This window comes from Vicugna pacos, chromosome 34 (genome assembly GCF_048564905.1).
Source record: "Vicugna pacos chromosome 34, VicPac4, whole genome shotgun sequence".
NCBI classification, from domain to species: Eukaryota; Metazoa; Chordata; class Mammalia; order Artiodactyla; family Camelidae; genus Vicugna; species Vicugna pacos.
The window spans coordinates 5193664-5217682 of NC_133020.1; the positions used below are offsets into that span (position 1 = coordinate 5193664).

Below are 24019 nucleotides of genomic sequence, written 5' to 3' on the forward strand. Positions count from 1 at the left end.
AAAAAAACCTGCCTTTTAAAACTGCATCAAAAAAACCAAAAACACCCAAAAAACTTAGGAATAAACTGAACCAAGGAGGTGAAACACTTATACACAGAGAACTATAAAACACTGATTAGGGAAATCAAAGATGATTCAGAGACTGGAAAGATATCCCATGCTCTTGGATTAGAAGAATTAATATTGTTAAAATAGCCATACTATCCAAAGCAATCTACAGATTTAATGTGGTCCCTATCAAATTACCCATGACATTTTTCAAGAACTAAAATAAATATTCCTAAAATTTACATGGAACCACAAAAGACCCAGCACTGCCAAAGCAATATTTAGGTAAAAGAACAAAACTGGAGACATAATCCTCCCAGACTTCACACAATAGTACAAAGTTACAGTAACCAAAATAGTGTGGTATTGGCACAAAACCAGACATATGAATCAATGGGAACAGAATAATGCCCAGAAATACATCCATACACCTATGGTCAATTAATTTTTGACAAAGGAGGCAACAATATACAATCAAGAAAAGACAGTCACTTCAGAAGTGGTGTTAAGAAAGCTGCAAAGCTGCGTGTAAATCAATGCAGTTAGAAGACTCCCTCACACCATACACAAAAATAAACTCAAAATGGCTTAAAGATTTATAAACATAAGACAGGATACTGTAAATCTCCTAGAAGAGAACATAGGCAAAACATTTTCTGACATAAATTATGGCAGTCTTCCTTGGTCAGTCTTCCAAGGCAAAAGAAATAAAAGCAAAAATAATCAAATGGAATCTAATCAAACTTATAAGCTTCTGCACAGCAACAGAAGCCATAAATGAAACAAAAAGACAGCCCAAGGAATGGGAGAAAATATTTGCAAATGATGTGACTGACGAGGGCTTAATTTCTAGAATATACAAACAACTCATACAACTCAATAACAAAAAAACAAACAGCTCAATCCAAAAATGGGCAGAAGACCTGAACAGACATTTCTCCAAAGAAGATAGGCATGTGAGAATATGCTCAATATCACTAATTATCAGAGAAATACAAATCAAAACTACAGTGAGGTATCACCTCACACTGGTCAGAATGGTCTTCATTAAAGTTCACAGTAGCACTATTTGCAATAAGCAAAACAAAGCAGCAACATAAATGTGCATCAACCAATGACTAGATAAAGATATGTTGTGTGTGTGTGTGTGTGTATGTATGTGTGCATATATATGTGTATACACACACATATATATATAATGGAATACTATTCAGCCATAAAAAAGAATGAAATAATGTCATTTGCAGCAACATGACATGGACAGAATTAGAGATTATCATACCAAGTAAAGTAAGTCAGACAGAGAAAGACAAGTATCATATCATTCATATATGTAACTTGAAAAAGTAGAATAATACAAACAACTTTATTTACAAAACAGAAAGAGGCTTACAGAAAAAACAAACTTATGGTTACCAAAGGGGAAGGAGGTGGGGGGGGATAAATTAGGAGCTTGGGATTAGCAGATACAAACTACCATATATAAATAGATAAACAAGGTCCTAATGTATAGCACCAAGAACTACATTCAATATCTTGTAATAACCTATAATGAAAAAGAATATGAAAAGCAATATATATAACTGAATCACGATTCTGTACACCAGAAACTAACACATTGTAAGTTAACTAAACCTCAATTAAAAAAAAAAAAAAGAATGGGAATTTGGAGGCTCTGTCACAGGTATTCAAGGGAGTCATCTACAGATCTTACCTTGGTCATACTGAGGAAGGTGGTTCTTTGCAGTAAGCCATTTCCTGGAATACAATAAAGTAGAGGGATGTCTTAACTTCACTGTTTTCCAGGAGCACGAGTGAGCATGGGGTTCAAGTACATTGTCAGTGGCTAGGTCTTCATCAGCAAAGGACAGGGAGATGGGCTGGGGACTGCTTCACATGCCACACTATACTACCTCTCTACATTCAGCACATCCTGAATGGGAGCATCCTCTCTGGCACCTGTGTTGGGAGAACTCCAAGCGTACAGGGTGTCTATTCCAGTAATACATTCACAGTGGAAACCATGACCACACCTATCAGATTGGTCTCAAAGGTTTTAGCCAAAAAATTTACGTCTCTCCCTCACTGGTCACTTTACCTGGACCCCAAGTTGATTTAAGGCACCCCTTCTCCCCACTGGACCAAGTATGATTAAAACTTGGGCACCCGAATCCAACAAAGCCATGAACGTGTACATTCCTCCTTTCCCTGGGGTCTCCAGAAAATGCCAGTGGGGGAACAGGACCTGTAATCCTTCGGGAAGAGATTTTTCTCTTTACAACAACTTAAATATGGGTAAAAGGGAAGGGAGGAACCAGCGGGTGAAAGACACAGACATCCACTGTTTTCAGTCCTCCCGAAGCTGTGTACTAGGCAGCAAGGCCACCTCTGCCCGGACGTCCACTTCAGTGCCAAGGACCTCCCGGCCCAACAGCATGTCCACAAGATGACGGCTGAGCGAATCTGCTGCAAACAATCTTTGTGAATTATGTAATACAATCTTTATGAATAGTTCAGCATGTGTAATGTCCTTTTTCTAGAATACCTTAAACTGGGGGGGAAAAAAAGCAATTTCAAATATAAGAAAGGTGAGAGTAGTATTTTAACAGCAGTCAGTCTAGCAGCTTTAAGGTTGTAACTTGTCTTATTTCTCTCTGGGGGCTAATTGTATTGAACGGGTTTCAGTATTTTGAAGATTACTTTCTTCTGTGAGCTCCGTATCTTCTACTTCATTCCAGTGTTTAAACATGAAGCGAATTTTAAGTGATGTCAGAGAGTATAAGCCTAACATTTTAATTATCTAGTATGGATAACATTGAACCATTTTATAAGTTAGTGATTCTATAAATTGTCTTGTGAGAGTTAAAATGTGTGCCTCTAAGCAGCATTTTTCAAGAACTGTAGGAGAACCTGATTATGATGGGAATAGGCAGAATCTCTATTGTTCTTATGTTTTCTTAAACTTCGGAGAGTAATACATTGCAGGAAATGCAGCTCAAGATGTTCTGGAAAAAATGTCGTCTCAGGAGATAGAACCAGTTAGTTACAACATGGAACACATTTCAACTCCAGCTTCCTAGTGGAGATCACCAGTGGATTCGAGGCGAACCAAGAGTTGGATGGGTAACTTTATTTATACAACGCTGACACAAATGTCAGCAGTATCAAAGGTGCTGGGGAGACAATGATACTGAAGTGACTGATGTAATGGAAGTATGTTCTGGTCAGATTTGAATGCAGCAATGAAGGCTGAGAGGTTTACAAGATCAGAAGACAGAAACTTTGGATAAATAAAAAGAATGAGAAGGAAATCAGTGACTCAGGAAACATACTCCACTGTGCAAATTAAGGAGAAAAATGGGTTGGGGGGAAAGCAGGTGAAGACATATGGGGAAAAACGGTTGAGAATGAAGAAAATTTTTCTCACAATGGCATGGGAATTCCACAGAGAAGAGGATTTCTTATCAGAAACAAATGTGGAGATGAGCTAGAATGGTTATAAGGTTCTAGAAAAAGAGGGAAAAGCTTCCATAAAAGTGACCTAATTTCTCATCCAGCCACACTTTTTTAAAAGGCAATGTGGTTTCAGAACCATTTCTTGCTCAAGCTCCAAATTTAGCCAACACACCTTTAAAGAGGCAGAAGGATAGCAACCTGAATTCAAGTGTCCACTATCTCTCTCCTGCAGCGTGAGGGCTTTTTTGATTTGTAAAGACTGTAGAAATACAACAGAAATAAAGACAGAAATTATGTCACAGTAGAATTTTACACTACATCTGTTTAATCATATTATGACCATTAATGCAGTATCTGCCACAGTAATTTCACTCAGATATTAAAAAATAATGGCATATTGACAGTTTAAAACTGGTTCACAATTTTACAAGCTTATTTATCAAGAGTGAAAATAGAAGACTATTAAAAATAGCTAAAAAGATAACGTGTCATAGTGCTTAACGTTTCTGTAACTGCTGGTAAGGCTTACATCTAAATCTGATGCCGAATCCTTAATGGCACTGACAGAGTTCTTTCTCAGCCACGTGGTACACATGCACCGGTGCTACGAGTCTGGAAGAGACTGGCTGTGGGTACCACTTCTTGTCTTCAGCTGTGACTGTGCGATATCAGCAAGGGCACTCTGTATCTTTTCCAGAAGCATGTCCCCTCGATAAACCACATCCTCCAGACAGGTGGCGGCTTCGTGGTTTTCTTCTTCCAACTTATACAAGCTAGCAGCCTTTGCAAGACACAAATTTAAGAGTCTTCTGAGAAATGGGAACCTTGGAGATTAAAAGCTGAGGAGGAAAGAAACTGCAGGAGAAGTATTTAATTTTAAATCTGGATGACTATGCAGTCGTTGTGACAGATTTTGCAGTGGCAGAAATCCTAAGATCAGATACGACTTTGAAGAGTTTTTCCTGTGTGAATTATTGAAAAGGATGACTTTTCAACTAGAGATCTCTGGATGGCTATCCGAAGATTCCCTTCCACACTGCTTTTGGACACTGCTACGTTACTCCACATCCAAAACGCCACCCTCCTCTCACTCTTTGCAAGGAAGAGAACCAAACAGGAGAAAATGGGAAGTTTCCTTGTAACTCAAAACTGGACAACTATATACATATTCAGCACAGTCTTTAACAGAGTACAGTAGTTCACAATTCCCATTTTAAAATTCAGAGTAACTTTAAAGTTTGACTATTATAACGAAAGGTACTAAATCTATCTCCTTTAATTCAAAATTCTCTACTAGCAAAATTCTCGAAGGAAAAGAAATTTTTACCTGTAAAGCAGCTGTAGACTCTTCACTGGGTAAAGAATCTATCAAAACATCAATGTCCTTTGCTGTTCGTGCAATTAGCGCTGCAAAAAGCTGGGCGTATTCTAGAGAAAGAGATTAATCGTTTAAGACATCAGAGTAAAAAAAAAATAAAAATAAAAATAAATAAAATAAATAAAAAATAATAAAAAATAATTTTAAAAAAAGACATCAGAGAACCTCAAGTTTTCAGAAATAGAAATTAAATTTTAACTTCAATAAAACCAGAGAACTTCACAACATTTTCTGTACCAGGCTTCTGATGATGAAAGTGTAATTTTAACACATCAATCCTATTACATGTTTGAGAATTAGCTTTAATATTAACTCCAATTGGGAATTAAGCATAATGTACATCATTTCATTTATTAAGACAACATGGTGGTCACTTGCATAAGGGAGTCTGTAAATGGGATGCCTTTCTTACTAAGGTCCCTCAAGCAAAATTCAGCTAAATTCATATAATTCTCCCCTAAAGGAGTAACAATCTGTTACTTGACATGAAAAGAATTATAAGGTGTTATGTAAATTAACTATAACAAATTCATTTCTTTTATGACAGTAACATTTTTAGAAAGCCATAAATAAATTGAATTTTTCAATAAATCTAATTTTAAAGAATTACAGGTAATGTGAGACTCAAACTAAGAGAAGCCAAGAAAATCCGTTTACCTTCTGTAGGATTAGCTGGCTGATCTTTGTTAATTGCTGTCTGAATATTACTAAACGAGGCAGGAGGACCACACTGCTGCAACACTCCAATGGCATTACAAAACTGATCCGCAAGCTTGAGGTCAAAGGAGACGTGGCAAAGTTAGAAAGAACTGATCAGCTTTAAGGATTTCATTGGCAATGGCAGCAATAATATTTCTATAATAATGATCTCCAAGCAAGAGAATAAAACAGGAAAGAGTAATTCTGGATAACATAAACCAGTTACTAACAAGGATTACATGTTCTAATTATGCAAAGAAACATTTGGTATCAATTTTGCTGAAACAGTTAAAAAGAAATACAAAAGAATCTTTCTCTTCTTCCCAAGATAACAGAATGACAAGAGAAACATATGCAGACACATATTGCAAGCACAAGCTAAAACTTTTGGGAGAGTAGTGCGGTAAAAGAACAAATTCAACAGGCAATTATCCCAGGGTAAATTTTAAAATGTGACTCATGTACAAAGTATATGATCCTTTTCCTGAAATCAGGGTAGTTATACATATAAAGGAATAGTGGGGAAAAGACTGCACCTTAAGTATTCCGAAACGTTTTTCTCTAGGACTCAAGTTAAACTCCTAGTGCTCTACGGTATTCCTTAAACAGTTTTGAAGACTGCGAATACCAAGTCCTTACTGAAACCACGTCCCAAAGAGTTAACAGAAGCTGGCACCTTAACAGAAATACCTGAGTGTGTCTTACAGAACACCTGATATGGGAAGAGTTTGTCAGAAACCCCCTGCTTATAACCTGCCTTTACTGAGTAAGCCTGCTTTAGCTGTGTTTTCTTTCTTTCTCTAATCGCATACCCTCCATGCTTCACATGTAGCCTAGGTAATGTATCACCAGACTTCTTACCACCCCCGTAGATAATGCTCCTGATGTATGGGTCACCACAGGGCGTTCAACAAACAAACCTGGTTTCGTAACATTACCATCTCCAAACTTAAGATTCCTATCCTCCCCCCCCCACCAACTTCTCTCAATAGTCCCCACCTCTCAAATCTCAGTTCCTTACCTTGCATCGATGAATAAGCATTTCCACTGTTTCACTGCCATTATCTCAATGACAGAACTCAGAGTCAGTTGTTTCCTTCGTTTAATATCTAACTTATATTGAGAACCTCCTACTCAACCAGCCTAACTTCAGACTCTTAACTTTCCTTTCATCTTCAAATCCTTCTAATACTCCGACACCTCTTTCCATTTTCCTTCTACCATCACTGTTGTTATGTTAGTCCAACCAATTACCTCACAGTTTACGTAGCCTCCTCATCATTCTCTAGTTCACTATGTTATCTTACCTGTTCAAAAATTTTGAGCGCAGCCCAGCATGGTCTTCAAGGTGAATCTCTAACTCATCAGGCTGTTTCAAAGTTGTCAATGATCTAAGTCAACTCTACTCGTTCATTATCTCCCACTCCTTCATATACACCCGACTAGTGATAAATTCACCCCTGACTACACAGCTTCTGCTCACATTTTGCAAATGTAATAAAGCAGCAGTAAGTGCTTCGAAGCTGCACAACTGTGGATTCTAATCCTGGTTCTGGTAACCTGAGTTGTTTTTTTAATTTTTAAACTGGGAACATTCTCACATTACAGCATTGCTATGAGGAATAGAGAAAACACACACAAAAGTATTCAACGCAGTGGCTCTCTGCTATCCTTACGAAGCTCTCAAGATGCATTTAGTCAACGAACATTAAAAATCAACTCTATGACAAGCACTGTACATAACTGTGTGCACATTACAGCAATATGGTGAACAAGACGTTTCTGCTCTCATGGAGTGCTCAGAGGGTAAAATATGTTTTATTCTAATAATTTCACAAATCATTACAGACTAGATACAAGCCAACGGAACTCCATGTAGTTCGTATCACTCAATATACCACTTTACTTACAACTGAAAACACTGGATTCATTGCAACCCCCTAACCACATACTGCTTTTGCATCATTTAAATGTCTCTTGAGTGTGTGATACCTTTCTAATCAGACTGTGAACTCCTTAAGGAGTATCTCTCTGCAAACATGAGTGTTTATATGCACAGCAGGCACTCATATTAGTTACCCTAGAGACTTCTCTCCAAAACCCAATGACTGGCAATGCCCACCTTGGAGCTAAGGCCATATTCACTTTGTTCTGACTATCCTTCTGGCTGGGAGACATCTATGAATATTCAACATTTCCCCTAAAAAAACATTTCTGTCCAGGAGCATCATTACAATTTGATTTTGTAAAATCTCAAAGGAGCAGCTCCTTGAGGGAGGTTGGCTGGCAGCCCAGGCAAGACCCCAAAAGGTGTAACTTATCTTGGTAAATTCATCAACTTTTAGGGGCTGGCCCTCATACACAAAAGTAGATCCGTTTATATAAGCACATTCACACTCTTTAAGACTGAGTCATAACAAGAATGCCAACTTATCAGCTTCCAGTGAGAAAAAACCGGCAAGAGACCAGGTACTTGGATTTTCCAGTCAACATATTCTCTATCTCTAGGCGTGTTACCTGAGACATCAAATTGTAAATAGAATGACAGTGAGAAATGTAACTACCAATGGAAAACTACTTAGTTCTTAATGGTAATAAGTCTATGAATCCTTTAGATTGCATATATTTTCCACGTAGACCTAACAGGAAAAATAACCCAAAGGATCAAAGTAAAGGGGGACTACTTACAAGAACGGACCTTTAATAGGGAGTAGACCTTCTGGTAGACATTTAGAAAAACTTAAGTGAAGATATACGAAGATCGTAAGATTCACTATCATAAAGATGTCAGTTTTCCCAAAGCTGATTTCCCCTGGGGGAGTGGCTAAGAGATGGAACGAGACCTTTGGACTACAGGAACCAACTAAGGTAAACAAAACTACTCACTTTACCATCACTCCCGCCCCAACCTGAAAAGTGTGGCGAAGGAATACTCTCGGCTAATGTCTAATGGCAAAGATCCAACCATTAAAAACACGGATTTCCCTCCGTGGGTTAAAAATTGATACGGGGGTGGAGGGGGGCTTCCGCTTCCTCTCCCCTTCCAGCAAAGAAGAGGGCCCAAAAGCACCACTAACAATAAAATAAGGCCGTTCCCAGAGAAATGACAAGCCCGTGGAGCGTGGCCGTCCCGGCAGCGACGTGCGAAAGAGGCCGCGGGCTCCCGCAGCTCTCCGCACCGCCCGGCCGCCGGCCTCAGACCTCCCACGGCCCGGGCGCTTGTTGCTGAAGCCCGGCCTCAGCCCGCCCCCCGCCACTTCCGAGCTTTGCCTCTCGGACCCCTTTTTCTGCCTTGCCTTCCCTCAGGAGAGAAGAGGCCGGAGACTTTAATCAGGTGCAGTTGCTCACCGAGTTCACGGCGTCCTGCAGCTGCGTGAGCCGATCCGCCATGTTCTTCCCGCAAACAAAGGGACGCTGAAGCCCCTGCTCGTACGCAATTGGGCAGCTGCAGGACGCGTCTTGACCAATCACAGGGCTGCGTTCTCGGAGTGGGTGGAGTCAAACCGAACTTTCCGCCCCGCCCGGAGGGGGCGGGCCTTTCCTGAGGTCGGCTTAATTTAGAGACGGGCTCCACCTGGGGAAACTCCTTTGGGTCCACTCTGTTCTGGGGCCAACGTGCTTTCTCGTGGCTTTTAGGTATTAAACACTTTGCGGAGATTGTTGGATTATGCGGTTTTTAAAAGTAATTTTCCCTGCCCTCCCTTGTATTCATTTTTAAATACCGCCTCGAATACTTATTTTACGTTGCTTTTGCTTTCTAGGTAGACCAGAAAAGGTACACAGCAAGGAACTAAGGAATACTTGGGAGTCACGGTACCAACTTTTGGTTCAAGAAATCCAAAGTAAAATCCACCAGGCAATCAGGACGGGCTGGGTTAGGATGCCCCTCTGTTGCTGTCGGGTGCAGAAGGCCTTCCCCACGTGGAGACTGGTGCGTGTTTACTTCTGAGGGTGGGTGTGCTGAGGAAGCTGACCCACGTGGGACGGAAAGCGTCCGAAACAATTAAGTACGCAACTGAGTTGTAATGGCGGTGTTGGAAGAGTACGGAAAAGGGAGGTCTCGTGGGCAAAGGCGAGAGGAGAAAGAAGAGCATCTGGAGATGGTAAGGGAAGAAGTAAGTTGTGAGCTAGGTCATTGATAAGCATCTCTTGTTTTGTGTGACAGCGAGGAACCTGGAAAGGAACAGAGGAGGGTTAGTGGAGAGGAGAGTGGAGGTTTCACAGTGTGTAGCTGGAAGAGAGGAAAAGAAGCCAGGTGCGTATTTGGGGTAAGTTCAGTTTTTAAAAAGAAAAGCTGTGCTATTCAGGCTGAGACTTGGGACCTGTTGAGGGTATCGGTATGAAGAGTGATAGTAGAAACTTGGTATTTAAGGAAAGTTAGCCTGGGGATAGTCTGGAAAGAAATGAGGCTGGAATCATCTAATGACTTGATTTGTGGACTTCAGACAAACTCACAAGCCCTCCTCCTCAGGCTAATTATCCCTAATTAGCTTCGTGGGGTTGTGGGGAGGTGGAGAAAACTATCCGCTGGGAAGCGTCTGGTGGGATTTACCCCAGCCGTAGCTGGGAAACTCTACTTCTGCTTCAAGCCGACTCCCACCCCATCTCCAAACAATCAAACCTACAAACCTGCTGAGACCTAATTAGGAACCTCCCCAGGTGAGGCACCTGCCCCCACCATTGGCATATTAATGATAGAACCCTAATTTGTTTTAACTGTAGTATGGGGTAATGTTGTGACTACCTCCTCTCACCCCCAGTTGACAGTGTACCTTCCTGAACACCTGCCATGTGGCAGGAAGAATGTTGGGTGCTGGGTTTGCAAAGATGGCTAAGCCAGGGGCTCACAAGGAGGAGGGGTTTGCAGTTATTCAAGGATGAGGTGAATTGGGCCTAGACTAAGGTGTTGACCCTGAGGAGAGAAGAAGAGGCTAGTTTTGAAGGAAAAATTCACGTGGATTGGTTCCTGGTTGGACACAGAGTGATGAAGGAGAGGGAGGGAGAATACTGAGTTTTGTATCCTGACTGAAGAGAACCTGGGCACCTGGGGTAGAAGAACCACCTCAGACAACTCCTGTCACCACACAGCTGCCCACCCACCATTATCTTCCTTGCAGTTGTCAGTAGCTCCAGAGACATCAGGCTGATGTCCAGCCATCTCTGCTTGGGCTTCAAGACTCAGTCTAATCTGGCTCAAGGAAACAGATCCCACCTCCTCTTGCAATAACTTTCTGAGTGAAATAATCACTTAAGATTATTCAGCCACAGCTCCTAGAATCTTGGTTTTCATGGGCTCCTTCAGCCTTTTCTGGCCACGGACCCCTTTAAGAATCAGATAAAAACTATGGACCTCTCCCCAGACCAGGCTCTCAAAATTTTGCATGCATTTTTAAAGGGATTTATTAATCTCCTGAAGCTGGAGACTTCAGGTAATAACCCACCTGCTAGATACAGTCTTATGTGTCTAGTTCAGAAGGTCTCAGCGGTGGCCCTATTGACATTTTAGGCTGGATTATTCTTTTTTCTGGGATGCTGTCCTCTACATTGTAGAATGTTTACCAGAATCACTGTCCTCTACGCATGAGGTGGCAGTAGCAACCCCTTCCCCCAGTGGTGACAACACAAAATATCTCCAGACACACCCAAATGTCTCCTGGAAAGTGTAGGGCAAAATTGCCCCCAGTTGACAACCACTCAGTTCTTTACCTTTGTCAAAACAATTTCTTTGCTGCTATTTAATTCATAGTCTATCTTTTAAAGTTTTACTTTTTCTCACATAAATTTTATGAATAACTAGAGTCCACCCCTGCTCCCTCCTTTCATGATTTTGATACTTTTTCATATGCTTTTGCATTTGCTTTTCTTGAACCCCCAATTGGACAGTTAAGAGCAGAAACCAAGTATTACGTATCTGTTACCGTTTGAACACAGAATTTTGGTAAGTACGTTCTTTTAAACTTTATATTATTAGAAGTTTCAAACATGTACCAAAGTTGAATAGTATGGTGAACACCCATGTACTGATCACCCAGCTTCAGTTAAAACTCATAGCCAATCTTGTAGTAAGTACTTTGATTTTTTAAAATCTGTATATTTTCAGAAAAATTTCTTTTATAGTGCTTTCACTTGACATTCTAGACCCTTAACTACTTTTATTACCTACTCAGTCACAATTTATTAAACATCTAAACTGCCCCAAGCACTGAGCTGAAATACTATAAATAAGCATTTGCTACTTTAAATTCCTTGTCATTCCTACAGATGCTCTGCTGCTTCACTCTCCCCTTGCACACCATGTCAGACGCATTAATTCTCTTTCTCCCTTGAAATGCCCACACTTCCATCCCTGCCTCTAATTTGTTCCCTTGTTGATCATCCATTCAGCTTTCAAACCTCATTTTAAACATTTCTCTCTTTATAAAACCTTTCCTGAAACCCTAGAGAGAAGTTAATAGCTCCCAGTCTTCACCACAATTGTTCCTTCTACTTCTGCTTTTACACTTAGCATATTGAAGTTTAATTATCCATACATGACTCTAATTCACTCACCACCATGAGCTACTTGGGGGCAGGAAACATATTTTAATTGTTTCCATGTTTCCAATACCTAGCACCTAGCATTTAGCCTGACATATGGAAGCCATTGAATGCATATTTATGGGCTAAATGAACAAATTTCCTAGCATAATGATTTCCATATACGTTACTAAATAAACATTTATTGAATTTGATTTAATAAACACAGTCCAAAGAATGTAACTCACAAGAAGAACAAAAGTGTTAAAAATACAGAGTGGAGGGGTGGAGGGATAAATTAGGATTTTGGGGTTAACAGATATATACTACTATATATAAAATAGAAATACACATAGATATACTATAGATAAATGACAAAGATCTACTGTATAGCACAGGGAACTATATTCAATATCTTATAATAACCTGTAATGGAAAAGAATCCAGAAAAGAATATAGCTGAATCTCTTCGCTGTACACCTGAAACTAACACAACATTGAAAGTTAATTATACTTCAATTTTTTAATGGTTATTAAAAAACATAGGGAAAAGGTGAAGTTAGGATGGGATGTGATAAACAGGACCATTCCTGCCTTTCCCCTGGAGTCGTATCCCCACTTCCATCCAGGGTGTCTTGGGTTTGTCAAAAACCTCAGATAGGTTGCCTGCCTTCCTTTCCTAAACTTTAAGCAGACCTTATGGCTCTAGTTATCTCTATCTTGGATTTGGGAATCTTGTCAGTTTTTGTGCTTCCTTTCAGTTCCTAGGAATAAAAACTCATCTGCAAAGCTGGGAGCCCATTTGCTTCACTGGTTTCCAGCGGAACTCTGACATGAACAAGGAACCCCAGCCAATATTCTTCCCAAGCTGTCACAGATTTCAGAGCCGAGGTAATGAGGCCCTCTTCTAATTACTGGCACGTCTGTCGTTAGCTGTCTGCAGGCACAGGGAACTGCAGTGCAGAACTGTGGAGGAGAGAGAACGCGCTCAGTTCAGGGAAGTGAAATTCATTCCGCACAGTCAGCATAGAGGAGCGGAGGTGTAAACCCTGGAGAGCGGGACAGGAGCTACAGCTTGAAAAGCACTGTGTCATTCTCAGGAAGACGGGCTCTTATCTAGAATGCTTTTACAAGAGAACCTTTCAAACTATATGTATCTTTTTAAAATTTTTATTTTCTTATTCAAAAGCCATACACATTCAATGTAGAATTTTTACAAAGTGCAGAAATGTGCAAAGAAAATCATTCTTAATCCAACCACCTGAAGAGAAACGATTTTAAACATTTTGATAATTTTCTTTCAACCTTTCTATGCTTATAAACACAAATGCATATTAAAAAGATAACAAAAAAGATTATACTATGTATATTTATTGCTTTAATTTGCCTTTTTATAAACACTTCCCGATCAGTCAGTTGCCTTCTAAAACATGACTTTTGAACGGCTACACAGTATTCTATTATATGGATGATCACAGGTTATTTAATTCCTTATTGCTGGGCATTTAGGTTGTTTTAGGGTTTTTTGCTGTTGTAAGTAACACCTTGAACAGTTTTGTACACTAGTTTTTATACATATCTCTAATTTTATACATGTTTAAATCTAAAAATGGAATTATCATACTAAAACCATGAATCTTTTTCAAGATTCTTTAATGCAAATCATGCAACTTCATAAAATTGTATGAAATTACACTCTCACTAGTCCCGTCTTGGAATGTCTACTTCTCAGCTCTTTCATCCACCAAATAGGTTTTTATTCTTTTAAAATATTTACAGTTTAGTTTCTTAATTTGATTTTTTTGTGTGTGTTACTAGTGAATTTGAACTTTTAAAAAATGTATTTGTTGGCCATTTGTATTTCTTCTTCCTTTATTTTTTTAAATTCCCTATTCTGTTCTTCGCTAATTTTTATGTTTGGTCATCAACTTGACTTCTCATATCATTTATTGTCTATGTTTTTGTAGTTGTTGTTTGGGGAGGTAATTAGGTCTTTTTTATTTTTAATGGAGGTACTGGGGATTGAACTCAGGACTTCGTGCATGCTAAGCACACACTCTACCGCTGAGCTGTACCCTCTCCCTGTCTATGGTGTTGTCTTTAATAAAACTAAAAATTTAAGTACCCAAATCTACCAATCTTTTCCTTTATAGTTTCCTCCTTTGCTTTTTTGCTTAAAAATTTCCTCCACTGAATGTTTCTAACCACTTCCAGTTTGGCGCTGCCAGATTCCAGTAGATTCTTGCTCAAATAAACTCTTAAAAGAAAAAAAAGAAGGCAGTTCCTCCCTTTCAGAGAGGAGTTTTTTGTTTTTGTTTTTACATGTATTTCTTCTAGCTCTCTTAAGGTTTTATGAATCACTTTGGGATTTCATTTTGGCTGCGTGAGGCGGAGTTTTACTCCTCTCTCTCCAATACAGTGCAGCTAAGCAGTTATCAGACAATTTATTGAAAAATCCATCCACTGATCCAAAAGCTACCCTTATAATCGCTCCTAGTACCGTTCTGGGATTTCGTCTACTGAGAGTCACAGGAATGAGGGCATGTCGGACAGTAAACACCGTGGGACTAAACCGTGCTACCACAGGTGTGAACGTTTGGACCAAGCAGGGGAAGGACAGGAAAAGATTTGTGCCTGTTAGTATTATGGTGATTGCTATAGTCAGTAGTGGAACAGCCGAATATGTAATTTTCAAGATAGTTGCTCATTAAACTATATAAATGAAAAAGTTAAAGATCGGGAAAAAGAAAGCAGGGCAATCTTCCCCAAATAACTTTGAGTCTATAGATCGTCTATAGATCTAATTCCACAGTCGTCTCACGAGCCATCTGTGACATGGACTGCTGTCCTTTACACGCCCTCAGGTATAAAATCTGAGAGAGGAAGTTCAGGTGAAGGTCTTGAGCCTTCGAGGATATTTCGCTTCCAGAAAACGAAACTTTCCCCCCCAATGCGCAGCAACCGCTGCAGAAACAGCGCTGCCCCCGCGTTTTCGTACATCTCCATGGACAGCTAAGGCAATTGCGACAGGGAGAAACGATCATTTCTAGCGTTTTGAGCACCAGATTCCTCTTTTTTTTTTCTGTTTGCAAAGGACCGTTAAACGTGGGAACGGGAGCCTTGAGACGTTAGGCCACAACAGAAGGGGTTATTTTTTTAACTCGAACGGTGGTTTTCGTAAGTGAAGACAGATACACCTCAGAACTTCCTGGGGGCGCGGGGATCCCGGGAGCGCGGCCGGCGGGGCGGGGCGGGGCGGGGGCGCGCGCCGCCCGGACACGCCCCTGCGCTCCGGCCCCCGCCCCCCGGGGCCCCGCCGCCGTGACGTGAGGGGCGGAGAGGAGGCGCGGGGCGGCGCTGCGGGGCTCGTTGCCGGAACAGGAACCCTCCCGCTGGGGCGGGGGCGCGCGCCGGCTCGGCGGGGCTGGCAGGTGTGCGGCGTGTGCACCTGGCGAGCGATGGCGCGGGGCGCGGACGCCCCGGGGTAGCGCGCGCGCGGCGGCGAGTCCCGGCCGGAGCAGCGATGGGGCTCCTTCGGCTGCTAGTCCTGGCGGTGCTGGCGTCGGAGCCACGGGCGGCCGGCGGAGCCGAGACCGTGGGCAACTCGAGCGAGGGTAAGGTCCAGGGCGCAGCGCTTGTGCAACCCAAAGTTGGTTTTCCATTTCTTGCGAGGTCAAAATCCATCCCGGGGTCTGTCCACCTGGCAGGGGAGGCGGTGAGTTCAGAGCCAGCTGGAATGAATCGGGGTCTTTTCCTGCAGAAGGAAAATCCCTTTGCTAAGGAGGCCTTACTGTCAACCTCCTAATTTACTAATTTAGGCTGGGGAAATGGGAGAAGATGGGCAACTCTCTTGTTCGGACACATTATTCTCTCCCTTAGGGCGCAGCCATGTTTGTAGGTTTAATTTAACACTCTCCAACACCTCTTTGCTTCCAAGTGGCTAATCTGAGCCTCTGGACAGCGAAGCTTGGTGCAGAACTGAGGGTTTGATGGTGGATGACCCGCCAAGCTGCAGCGGGTTTTTTACACTCCAAAATCTAGATCCTTTTCAAATTGGTTATGCTCTACGAAGTTTCAGAGGAAAAGTGAACCCAGAACAGGACTTTAGATCGTAGGTCATGTGCTTGGTGAATGAGTTTTAGCAATAGTTGGTGGTTTGTTAATATAAACTGTAAAAAGCGCTAATTGTACCAAGCTGATAATCATGTGCTGTTCTGTGAGGTTAAGCACATTCTTGGTTTTATTTTGAGCTTAAGAGACTCGTTGTAGTTCTGAAACATATTTTCTGAATAATGTGATTGTGTTTCTAAATGTTTATCTTTGAAAAGCCCTTGTGCACACTGAATCCTAGAATTTTTGCCTAGGACTTAAGGCCAAAGCTGAAAAGGGCAGTTACATTTTTGCAGAAAAAAATAGCCTTGTTTGTCATAGGGCACTGACATTCACCGCGTGCAGCATGTACCAGGTGCTTTTCATGGCAGTGTTATTTAATCCTCACAGCTCTATAAGATAATTATTGTCCTCCCCAGCAGAGGATGAAGCTGAGGCCCAAGAGGATGCTTGTTACACAATAAGCAGCTAATAGGGGCACAAGCGGCAATTAAACCCAAGTGTGTCTTGCTGTAAATTTCATGACCCTGCGCTTCTATAGAGCTGCCGTCCAGTGGGAATATTCTGCTTACTATGGTGCTTTCCACTTCCTTCTGTGAATTCTCATCCCTCAAAATAAAGATCTCCCTCATAAGGCTGTCTCCATTCCACCATGGTGAAGAATGCAAGAGATTGAGTCTTCAAATGATCAGACCAGGGAAGTAATTTGAGAAATTAATGTGTTTCAGACACTGTTTCTCCCCTCTTTTCTATCATTACAGCACCGATATTTCCTCAGCCACGTTATTTTGGCCTTGCATCAGTATTGTTGTTCTGTGCAGGAGAGGGGCAGTATGTGGGAACTTAACTGCTGAGGGTTAATAAAGGCTGTCATTCTCCACATCTGTCAGATAAAGAGCAGTGTGAAAATTAAGGAAGACTTAGTTCAGGGCTTGCCGGATCCTCCTGAAAAAGGGCTGGGTTTCTATTTGAGAATTCTTATGACTGTAGGAACTTGAACTTAAGCAAGTGCTATTAAGTTAGGATTTACCCATCTTTAGCAGGAAACGCTAACTTGACACCTTGAGTAGTGGCTTGGAAGCAAAGTGGATCTTTGAAGGTGGCAGATCGAGTTCCTAGAATGTCTGAGGACGATGCTTTCTGTGACCAACAGCACAGAAGACAAATCATACACCTGAACAATTTTCTCTTGGAGTCTCAGTCACCAGTCCTTTTATTATTGTTTTGGAGTCATATCCAGTAACTTACTTGAGCGTACCTAGTAACTGGAGTCGAGCAGAATGTCATTTGAACCTTCTCAAGTTTGTGGTATCCATTGTGCTTTCAGTAAGGTGGCAGGCCACTTGTGTAGTTAGTTGCAAGAGGTCTCTTTCTCTCAAAAGTGTGCACACTTTTGTGTTTCCTTTCTCCTGCTAGAGCTAATGAAAATTCATGAGAAGATATCAATGAGAAATTGGGAGGGGCAGCTGAATGCCGGCCAGCCCAAGCAGCTGAACTGCTTTGGTTCTTAATATTTCATCTGAAGAGAATTACGAAGCCTACGTTTTGACAAACCTTTCCCAGAATTTGACCTTGTGTCAAAGCACCAACAATGGAGTGCACTTTAGGAAAATTGTAGAAAGAGTTGGAAATTTCTAAAGTTGCAAGGTTAGGATCTGATTGAGAATGAAAAGGAAAATATTAGGATTGGACAGCTCTTTTTAGAAAGGAATTATTGAAAAGAAGAGGTAACTCTGGGTAGGACTGGAGGAAGGCTCTGAAGAATAGAAAAGGGTTCCCTGCTACAGGTCAGATGGTAAAAAATATTTTGGGCTGAAAGAGCAGAGCCACCGCTTTTTAGAGGGGAGCTACAGCATAAGTGCTCTGTCTCGGTGTGAGCCATTTGCTCTGTAATAGCGTTTGATGTGCTGTCTGTTTCCCACCCACTCCCCAAGTCATAAGATCTAATTATCCCTCATAAAATGTTTCTAATGACTCCTTTTCCAGATGGCTGAGACGTGCAGTTAAGCTCCTGTGAACCTCTTCAGGATGTGTTTTGTAGTCTTGTCTTCTTTTGTCGTGTCTGTTTTTATGAGTAGAAAGTAAAGGCAGTCTCTGCCTGGCTGGACTGTTACAGCTGTCTCGACTTTCAGTATTTTTCCTTGTCACTGTGTGGAAGGCACTTTCGCAACTTGATGTTTATGATGGATGTGCTGAGCTTTTACACTTGTTTGTCCTCTTCTTCCCACAGTTTATTTGGAGGAGGACCATACTGAATGCCTGCTTTTTTTTTTTTTTTTTTGAGGAGATGAGGTTCTGAAACATTGGAAAGCTTATGAAAGTTAATAATGATATTTTATTGCAATAGTATTGGAGAATTTACAAAAATTTTCCATTTAATACTTTCAGCAGCCAAGTGATGTACATAGTGCAGTTACTTGGATTTTACCATGAGGCTGGGAGGAATTAATTACTTGCCTGAGGTCACAAAAGTCAGCGATCATTTACTAAACGTTTAATGTATGACAACCAGGTGCCTGGTACTATACGAGGCTCTGAAACATTAAATATAACAAAGCTCTACAAGCCAGGGGTCAAACCTGAACTGGCTTGTTTAATATGCAATCTTCTATAAAAATTGTGAAATGGCTTGTAGTTTGCCAGAGGAACGCTGCCAAAGGATGTTCACACAGAAGTTAGAAAAAGATAACTAAGAATAGGAAGAAAAGAATTTCTCCTTTCCGAATTCATCCAACATTGTGTTAAGTTCTCAAACCTGGCTGAACATTCGAATCACCTGGAGAACCTGGAAAAAAGTCATGTTTGTGAAGAGACAACTAGAAATTGAAATTTGAAAGAAGAAGTAGATGTACAGTACTGTCAGGAAGCATGAACTATTTAGGGTTAATGATAACGGGAATACGTAACGATCTTTTCAGAGAAAACAAGGCAACATTCTTGAGATAAACTGAGAAACTGAATAAATAGAGGGATATCTCGAATCCATAGATTAGAAAAATTCTGTATTATAAAGGTGTCATTTCTCCCTAAATTAATACATTCAGTGCCATCCGATCAAATCCCAGCAGGCTGTTTTTGTGGAATTTCACACGCTGCTTTCTAAAATTTATACCGAGATGAGAAAGAACCAAAAATAGTCAAAGTAGTCTTGAAGAGGAAGAAGAGATTTGGAGCAGAAATTAAGACAGTGTGTTGGTGTTAGGATAAACAGTACGCTAATGGAAGACTGTTAAGGTTTCAGAAACAAACCCTCACATGTGGTCACTTACGTGAAAGGTGGTATTGCCGAGCGGTGGGGAAACGGTTTTCAGTAAAGGCTACTATGTCTGCAGGATGCCCAGGACATTTTTTACAGAACTAGAACAAATAATCCTAAAATTTACATGAAACCACAAAAGACCCAGAATTGCCCAAGCAATCCTGAGGAAAAAGAACAAAGCCTGAGGCATAACCCTCCCAGACTTCAGACAATACTACAGAGCTACAGTGATTAAAATAGCATGGTATTGGGACAAAAAAGCAGACTTACGGATCATCAGTGGAACAGAATAGAGAGCTCAGAAATAAACCCACTGACCTACGGTCAATTAATCTTTGACAAAGGAGGCAAGAATATACAGTGGAGAAGAGACAGCCTTTTCCGTTAGTGGTGTTGGGAAAGCTGGACAGCTGCGTGTAAATCAGTGACGTTGGAACACACCCACACACACACCCACACACAAAAATAAACCCAAAATGGCTTAAAGACTTAAATGCAAAACATGATACCATAAACTCCTAGCAGAGAGCAGAGGCAGGACATTGTCTGACATACAGAGAATGTCAGTCTCTTAAGGCAATAGGAACAAAAGCAAAAATAAACAAATGGGATCTGATCAAACTTAAAAGCTTTTGCACAACAAAGGAAACCATAAATAGAATGAAAATACAACCTATGGGATGGGAGAAAATATTTGCAAACGATGTGATTGACAAGGGCTTAATTTCCAAAATATTCAAACAACTCAATATCAGAAAAAAAAAAAAAACCAATTAAAAAATGTGCAGAAACCCTGAACAGACATTTCACCAAAGAAGACATACAGATGGCCAACAGGCACATGAAGAGGTGTTCCACATTGCTAATTATTAGAGAAATACAAAGCTACCTTAAGGTATCACCTCATACTGGTCAGAGGCCATCATCAAAAATCTACAAATAATAAATGCTGGAGAGGGTGTGGGGAATGGTGTAGTCCCTCCTATGCTATTGGTCAGAATATAAGTTGATGCAGCCAGTATGGAGAACAGTATAGAGGTTTCTTTAAAAACTGAAAATAAAGTTACCATATGATCCAGCAATCCCATTCCTGGGCGTATAACTGGAGAAAGCTCTTAACTCAAAGTAATGCATGAACCTCAGGTTCATAACACTATTTACAATATTCAAGATATGGAAGCAACCTAAATGTCCATCAACAGATGAATGGATAAAGAAGATGTGGTGTGTGTATGTGTGTATATATGTATGTATGTACACACACACACATATATATGCAATGAAGTATTACTTAGCCATGACAAAGAATGAAATAATGCCATTTGCAGCAACATGGATGGACTTAAGAGATCATACTAAGTGAAGTAAGACAGGTATCACTTAAATGTGGAAGCTAAAAGAAATGATACAAATGAACTTATTTACAAAACAGAAACAGACTTATAGAAAACAAATTTATGGTTACCAAAGGGGAAGGGGGTGGGGATAAATTAGGGGTTTGGGATTAAGAGAGACACACTACTATATATAAAATAGACAACAAGGACCTACCATATAGCATAGGGATCTATATTCTAAATATCTTGTAATAATCTGTAATAGAAAAGAATCTGACAAAGGGAAAAAAATACATATGTATGTGTGTATAACTGAATCACCATGCTGTCCATCTGAAACTAACACCACATTGTAAATCACCTATACTTTAATAATTAAAAACACCCTTAAGCTTCTGTTAAACTCAAGGTAAGAAGAGAGTGAAAAACAAGCTGTGAAGAGTGGGAGAAGATATTTGTAATGTATATCTGGCAGAATACTGGTATCAGTGATATCTGAAGAATTCCTAAAATTCAATAAGGACAGATAATCCAATTTTTAAAGTGGGCAAAAGACTGAAACAGATCCTTTCACAAAGAGGATATTTAAATTGCCATTAAATAAAACAGAATGTTCATACCCAGTGTTGGTGAGACAGTTGGGTAACTGGACTACTTTCTCATGAGTTGATAGGGGTATAAATTGGCAAAACCCTGTAGGTAACTATTTGGGAGTAGCTGCTAAAACTGAACACAGGTTTACCCTGTTACTTGATAATTTCTACTGATAAGTTTACCCAATAGAAATGTGTATATATGCACCAAAAGACGTACAAAAAAATACCGGAATGGAGTTATTCATGATAACTCCAAACTAGAAATAATCCAAATGTGCATTAACAGTAGAATAGATAGATAAATTATGGTATACTTATTTCATGACGTATATAGTAATGAAATTGAATAATAATTACTATAGCAGCGGGGATGAATCTTGCAAACATGTTGATTTTTAAAAGGCTAGACACAAAAGAATTCATGCTATATGATTTCATTTAATTAGATGTCCAAAAAAATAAAAAAACATACTGCGTGCATCTGTGGTGTTAGAAGTTAGGAAAGGGGTTACCTCTGGGGAGGAGGAAGGAGGGAAGAGTTGGTGATTGGAAGGGGTCCCTAGGAGACCTCGGAAATGCTTGCTGTTTCTTAACCTGGCAGCGTGAACTTCTGCACCTCATTGTGTGCGTGTTATTTTAATAAGTATTTGTTTTTTAATTGATACTTGGACCCTAACCCCAGGGACTTTTATTTAACTGGTCAGGAGAGGGGCCCAAGCAATAGTATTTTTTACAAAGCATCTTCAGATAATTGTAATGCACAACCAAGGCGGATGACCACTGTATCAGAATTTCTTTCTAATAAGAACACCTTGTGAGCACAGACAGAAAAGATGAAAATTAAAGAAATGTGTAAAGAAAAGAAAAAATCATTTAAAATATACCCCTAGAGGTATTTGCTTTTAATGCTCCTACTAATTTGGTCAAGCAATCAGTTTTTAGAGTAATGTGCACAGTGTGTCTCTTGTTTATTACCTGGCTTCTGCCTAATTCTTGCTACAGACTTTTGACTGGAGAAGGAGGGTTGGTGAGGCTTCATCCTCTTTTTGGAAGCTTTTGGAAATCTGGGAAGTAATAGATGAAAGTTGTAACCTTCTGAAATGCCAGGTGTTCTTCTTGGAGTCAGAAGCAGGGACTAATTTTTTGGTCCTGATCATTATGTATTCTCCCAGAAGCTATTTGTTTTCATTTCTGATTTTCTTACAACAGGACTTGTTAAGTATTTTAACCATTTAAGATCAAAGCTGGTCTGTTACACTGTCACAGCAAAAACCATCTCAGACAGGTTTATTGCCAGATATATTTTATATATATATATATATATATATATGTATATATATATATATATGCTTTCTAGAATACTCTTTCACAAAATAGAACTATTTTATTTCTTATTTTTTATTCATGCTGAAATGGTAACAGCCTATATGTTCATCAGTAGGGGACTGGTTGAATAATCATGATTACACAGAATGGAATATTATATAGCTTTTCAAATGGTAAAACTAGGATTATCTGTGTTGATGTGGAAGGATACCGAAGGTCTAGTAAATGGGCTAGCCCAAACATGTTTGTGTCTTTCTTTATGCATCTGTGTAGAAATACTCATGCTGATATCTGCCTAAATCCTGCTATACCAGACTGTGAATAGTGATTATTTCTGTATAGTGTACTTGCTGCAGGAATTTACTTTCTATACATTTCTTGCCTTTTTTTTTTTTTAATATGGCTTATATATGATCTGGAAAAATATTACCATTTTAAGGGAAAAACAAAACAGGTGACAGAAATGTTGAGAGTGTCACCATTTTGTCTAGGGTGGGTGTGTCCCTGTTTGATAAACTTCCGATGAAGAGTTGAGGTGGAACCCAGGTTTTGAGTACCATCAAGGATGGAGGATTTTTTTCAAATTGTGCATTTTCTTTCTGATGAGAACACCTTGTGATCGCTATGGAAATTTGATAAACAATGAAATGTGCAAAGAAGAGAAAAATCATTTAACATACATTCCCAGGAATGCCTACTTTTGATACCCCTGCTTATTTTAAGTTACCAGTTGTTTAGTAATATGTTTTCATTTCTATGGCCCTGTCTTAAATCACTGAAAGTTTTGGTTCTCCAGGCGTTTCTGAGTTGTGATTTATCTTCACCCTTGTGTGACGGAATAAGGTAAGGTTAATCTGTCACACTTGGTAAAACCAAGGCTTCACTAGTTGATAGCTTTAGTCTCTTCCAGGGCTTGTAAAGATTCCAGGTAGTAGTTTAATTCAGAGCCCATGTATTGATAAGGATTATCAAAACATTTTTTTTTCCAAGATAGGCTTAAGGGCAAATTTAAGTGATAAGTAATCATAACCTTTATGAATTTTACTTACATCAGGTTTGGTCACAATACCCAGGCAGAGCAACTAGTCCGTAAGTATTAAAATAAATGTTTGTCAAATGAAATGTCAAATGTCAAAGGAAATGGGGGAGGGACTGAAAAAAAAAAACAGAAAAACTGAGAATATAACTAGAAAAGGCAGGCTGGTAAGTGAGCTGAGTGCTTTGGACAGTTAAAGGATGGAAATCCAATTAATTCCTAGGAAAATAAACTGATACTGCTCTTAGTTTGACAGAC

The 24019-nt window shown here is 40.0% G+C and overlaps 2 protein-coding genes and 1 long non-coding RNA gene across 8 annotated transcripts in view; 2 read left to right on the forward strand and 1 right to left on the reverse strand.

Moving 5' to 3' along the window:
- Positions 1 to 1395: 1395 nt before the first annotated feature.
- On the reverse strand, positions 1396 to 9019 carry MED21 (mediator complex subunit 21). 4 transcript variants are annotated; one of them, XR_012066833.1, is made up of 6 exons: positions 8930 to 9019; positions 5540 to 5654; positions 4832 to 4932; positions 4034 to 4285; positions 1763 to 1806; positions 1396 to 1594 (listed from the first exon to the last, which is right to left on the reverse strand). XR_012066833.1 is itself a non-coding variant. In XM_006199955.4 (4 exons), exons 1-4 carry the CDS (start codon positions 8969 to 8971, stop codon positions 4109 to 4111), a joined length of 435 nt encoding a protein of 144 aa, XP_006200017.1. In that variant the 5' UTR covers positions 8972 to 9019; the 3' UTR covers positions 3807 to 4108. The 4 variants fall into 4 exon arrangements, 1 of the variants encoding a protein (XP_006200017.1); XR_004186331.2 differs by adding an exon at positions 3677 to 3763 and having other exon boundaries at positions 1396 to 1806; XR_004186330.2 differs by having other exon boundaries at positions 1396 to 1806.
- Positions 9020 to 9120: 101 nt separating this feature from the next.
- On the forward strand, positions 9121 to 13455 carry LOC140691218 (uncharacterized). Of its 2 annotated transcripts, XR_012066770.1 has the most exons (5): positions 9121 to 9217; positions 9343 to 9588; positions 9747 to 9836; positions 11465 to 11519; positions 12859 to 13455. It is a non-coding gene; the product is annotated as an uncharacterized lncRNA (long non-coding RNA). The 2 variants fall into 2 exon arrangements; XR_012066771.1 differs by lacking the exon at positions 11465 to 11519.
- A 1977-nt stretch (positions 13456 to 15432) lies between these two features.
- TM7SF3 (transmembrane 7 superfamily member 3) overlaps positions 15433 to 24019 on the forward strand; it is a 31068-nt gene continuing 22481 nt past the window's right edge. The window contains exon 1 of one of the 2 annotated variants that reach the window (XM_006199954.4): positions 15433 to 15711. In XM_006199954.4, the coding sequence (XP_006200016.1) occupies positions 15621 to 15711 (91 nt within the window). In that variant the 5' untranslated portion in view covers positions 15433 to 15620. Of the gene's footprint in view, positions 15712 to 23730; positions 23815 to 24019 lie in introns of those variants that run through there. The other variant, XM_072954185.1, reaches the window with a different exon arrangement.

Coding starts and splice junctions, on each gene's coding strand:
- MED21 (XM_006199955.4), bottom strand. CDS start 8,971: ATGGCGGATCGGCTCACGCAGCTGCAGGACGCCGTGAACTCG. Junction 5,655..8,929: donor TGCAGGACGCCGTGAACTCG/GTGAGCAACTGC, acceptor TTTGACCTCAAG/CTTGCGGATCAGTTTTGTAA. Junction 4,933..5,539: donor GCCAGCTAATCCTACAGAAG/GTAAACGGATTT, acceptor CTCTTTCTCTAG/AATACGCCCAGCTTTTTGCA.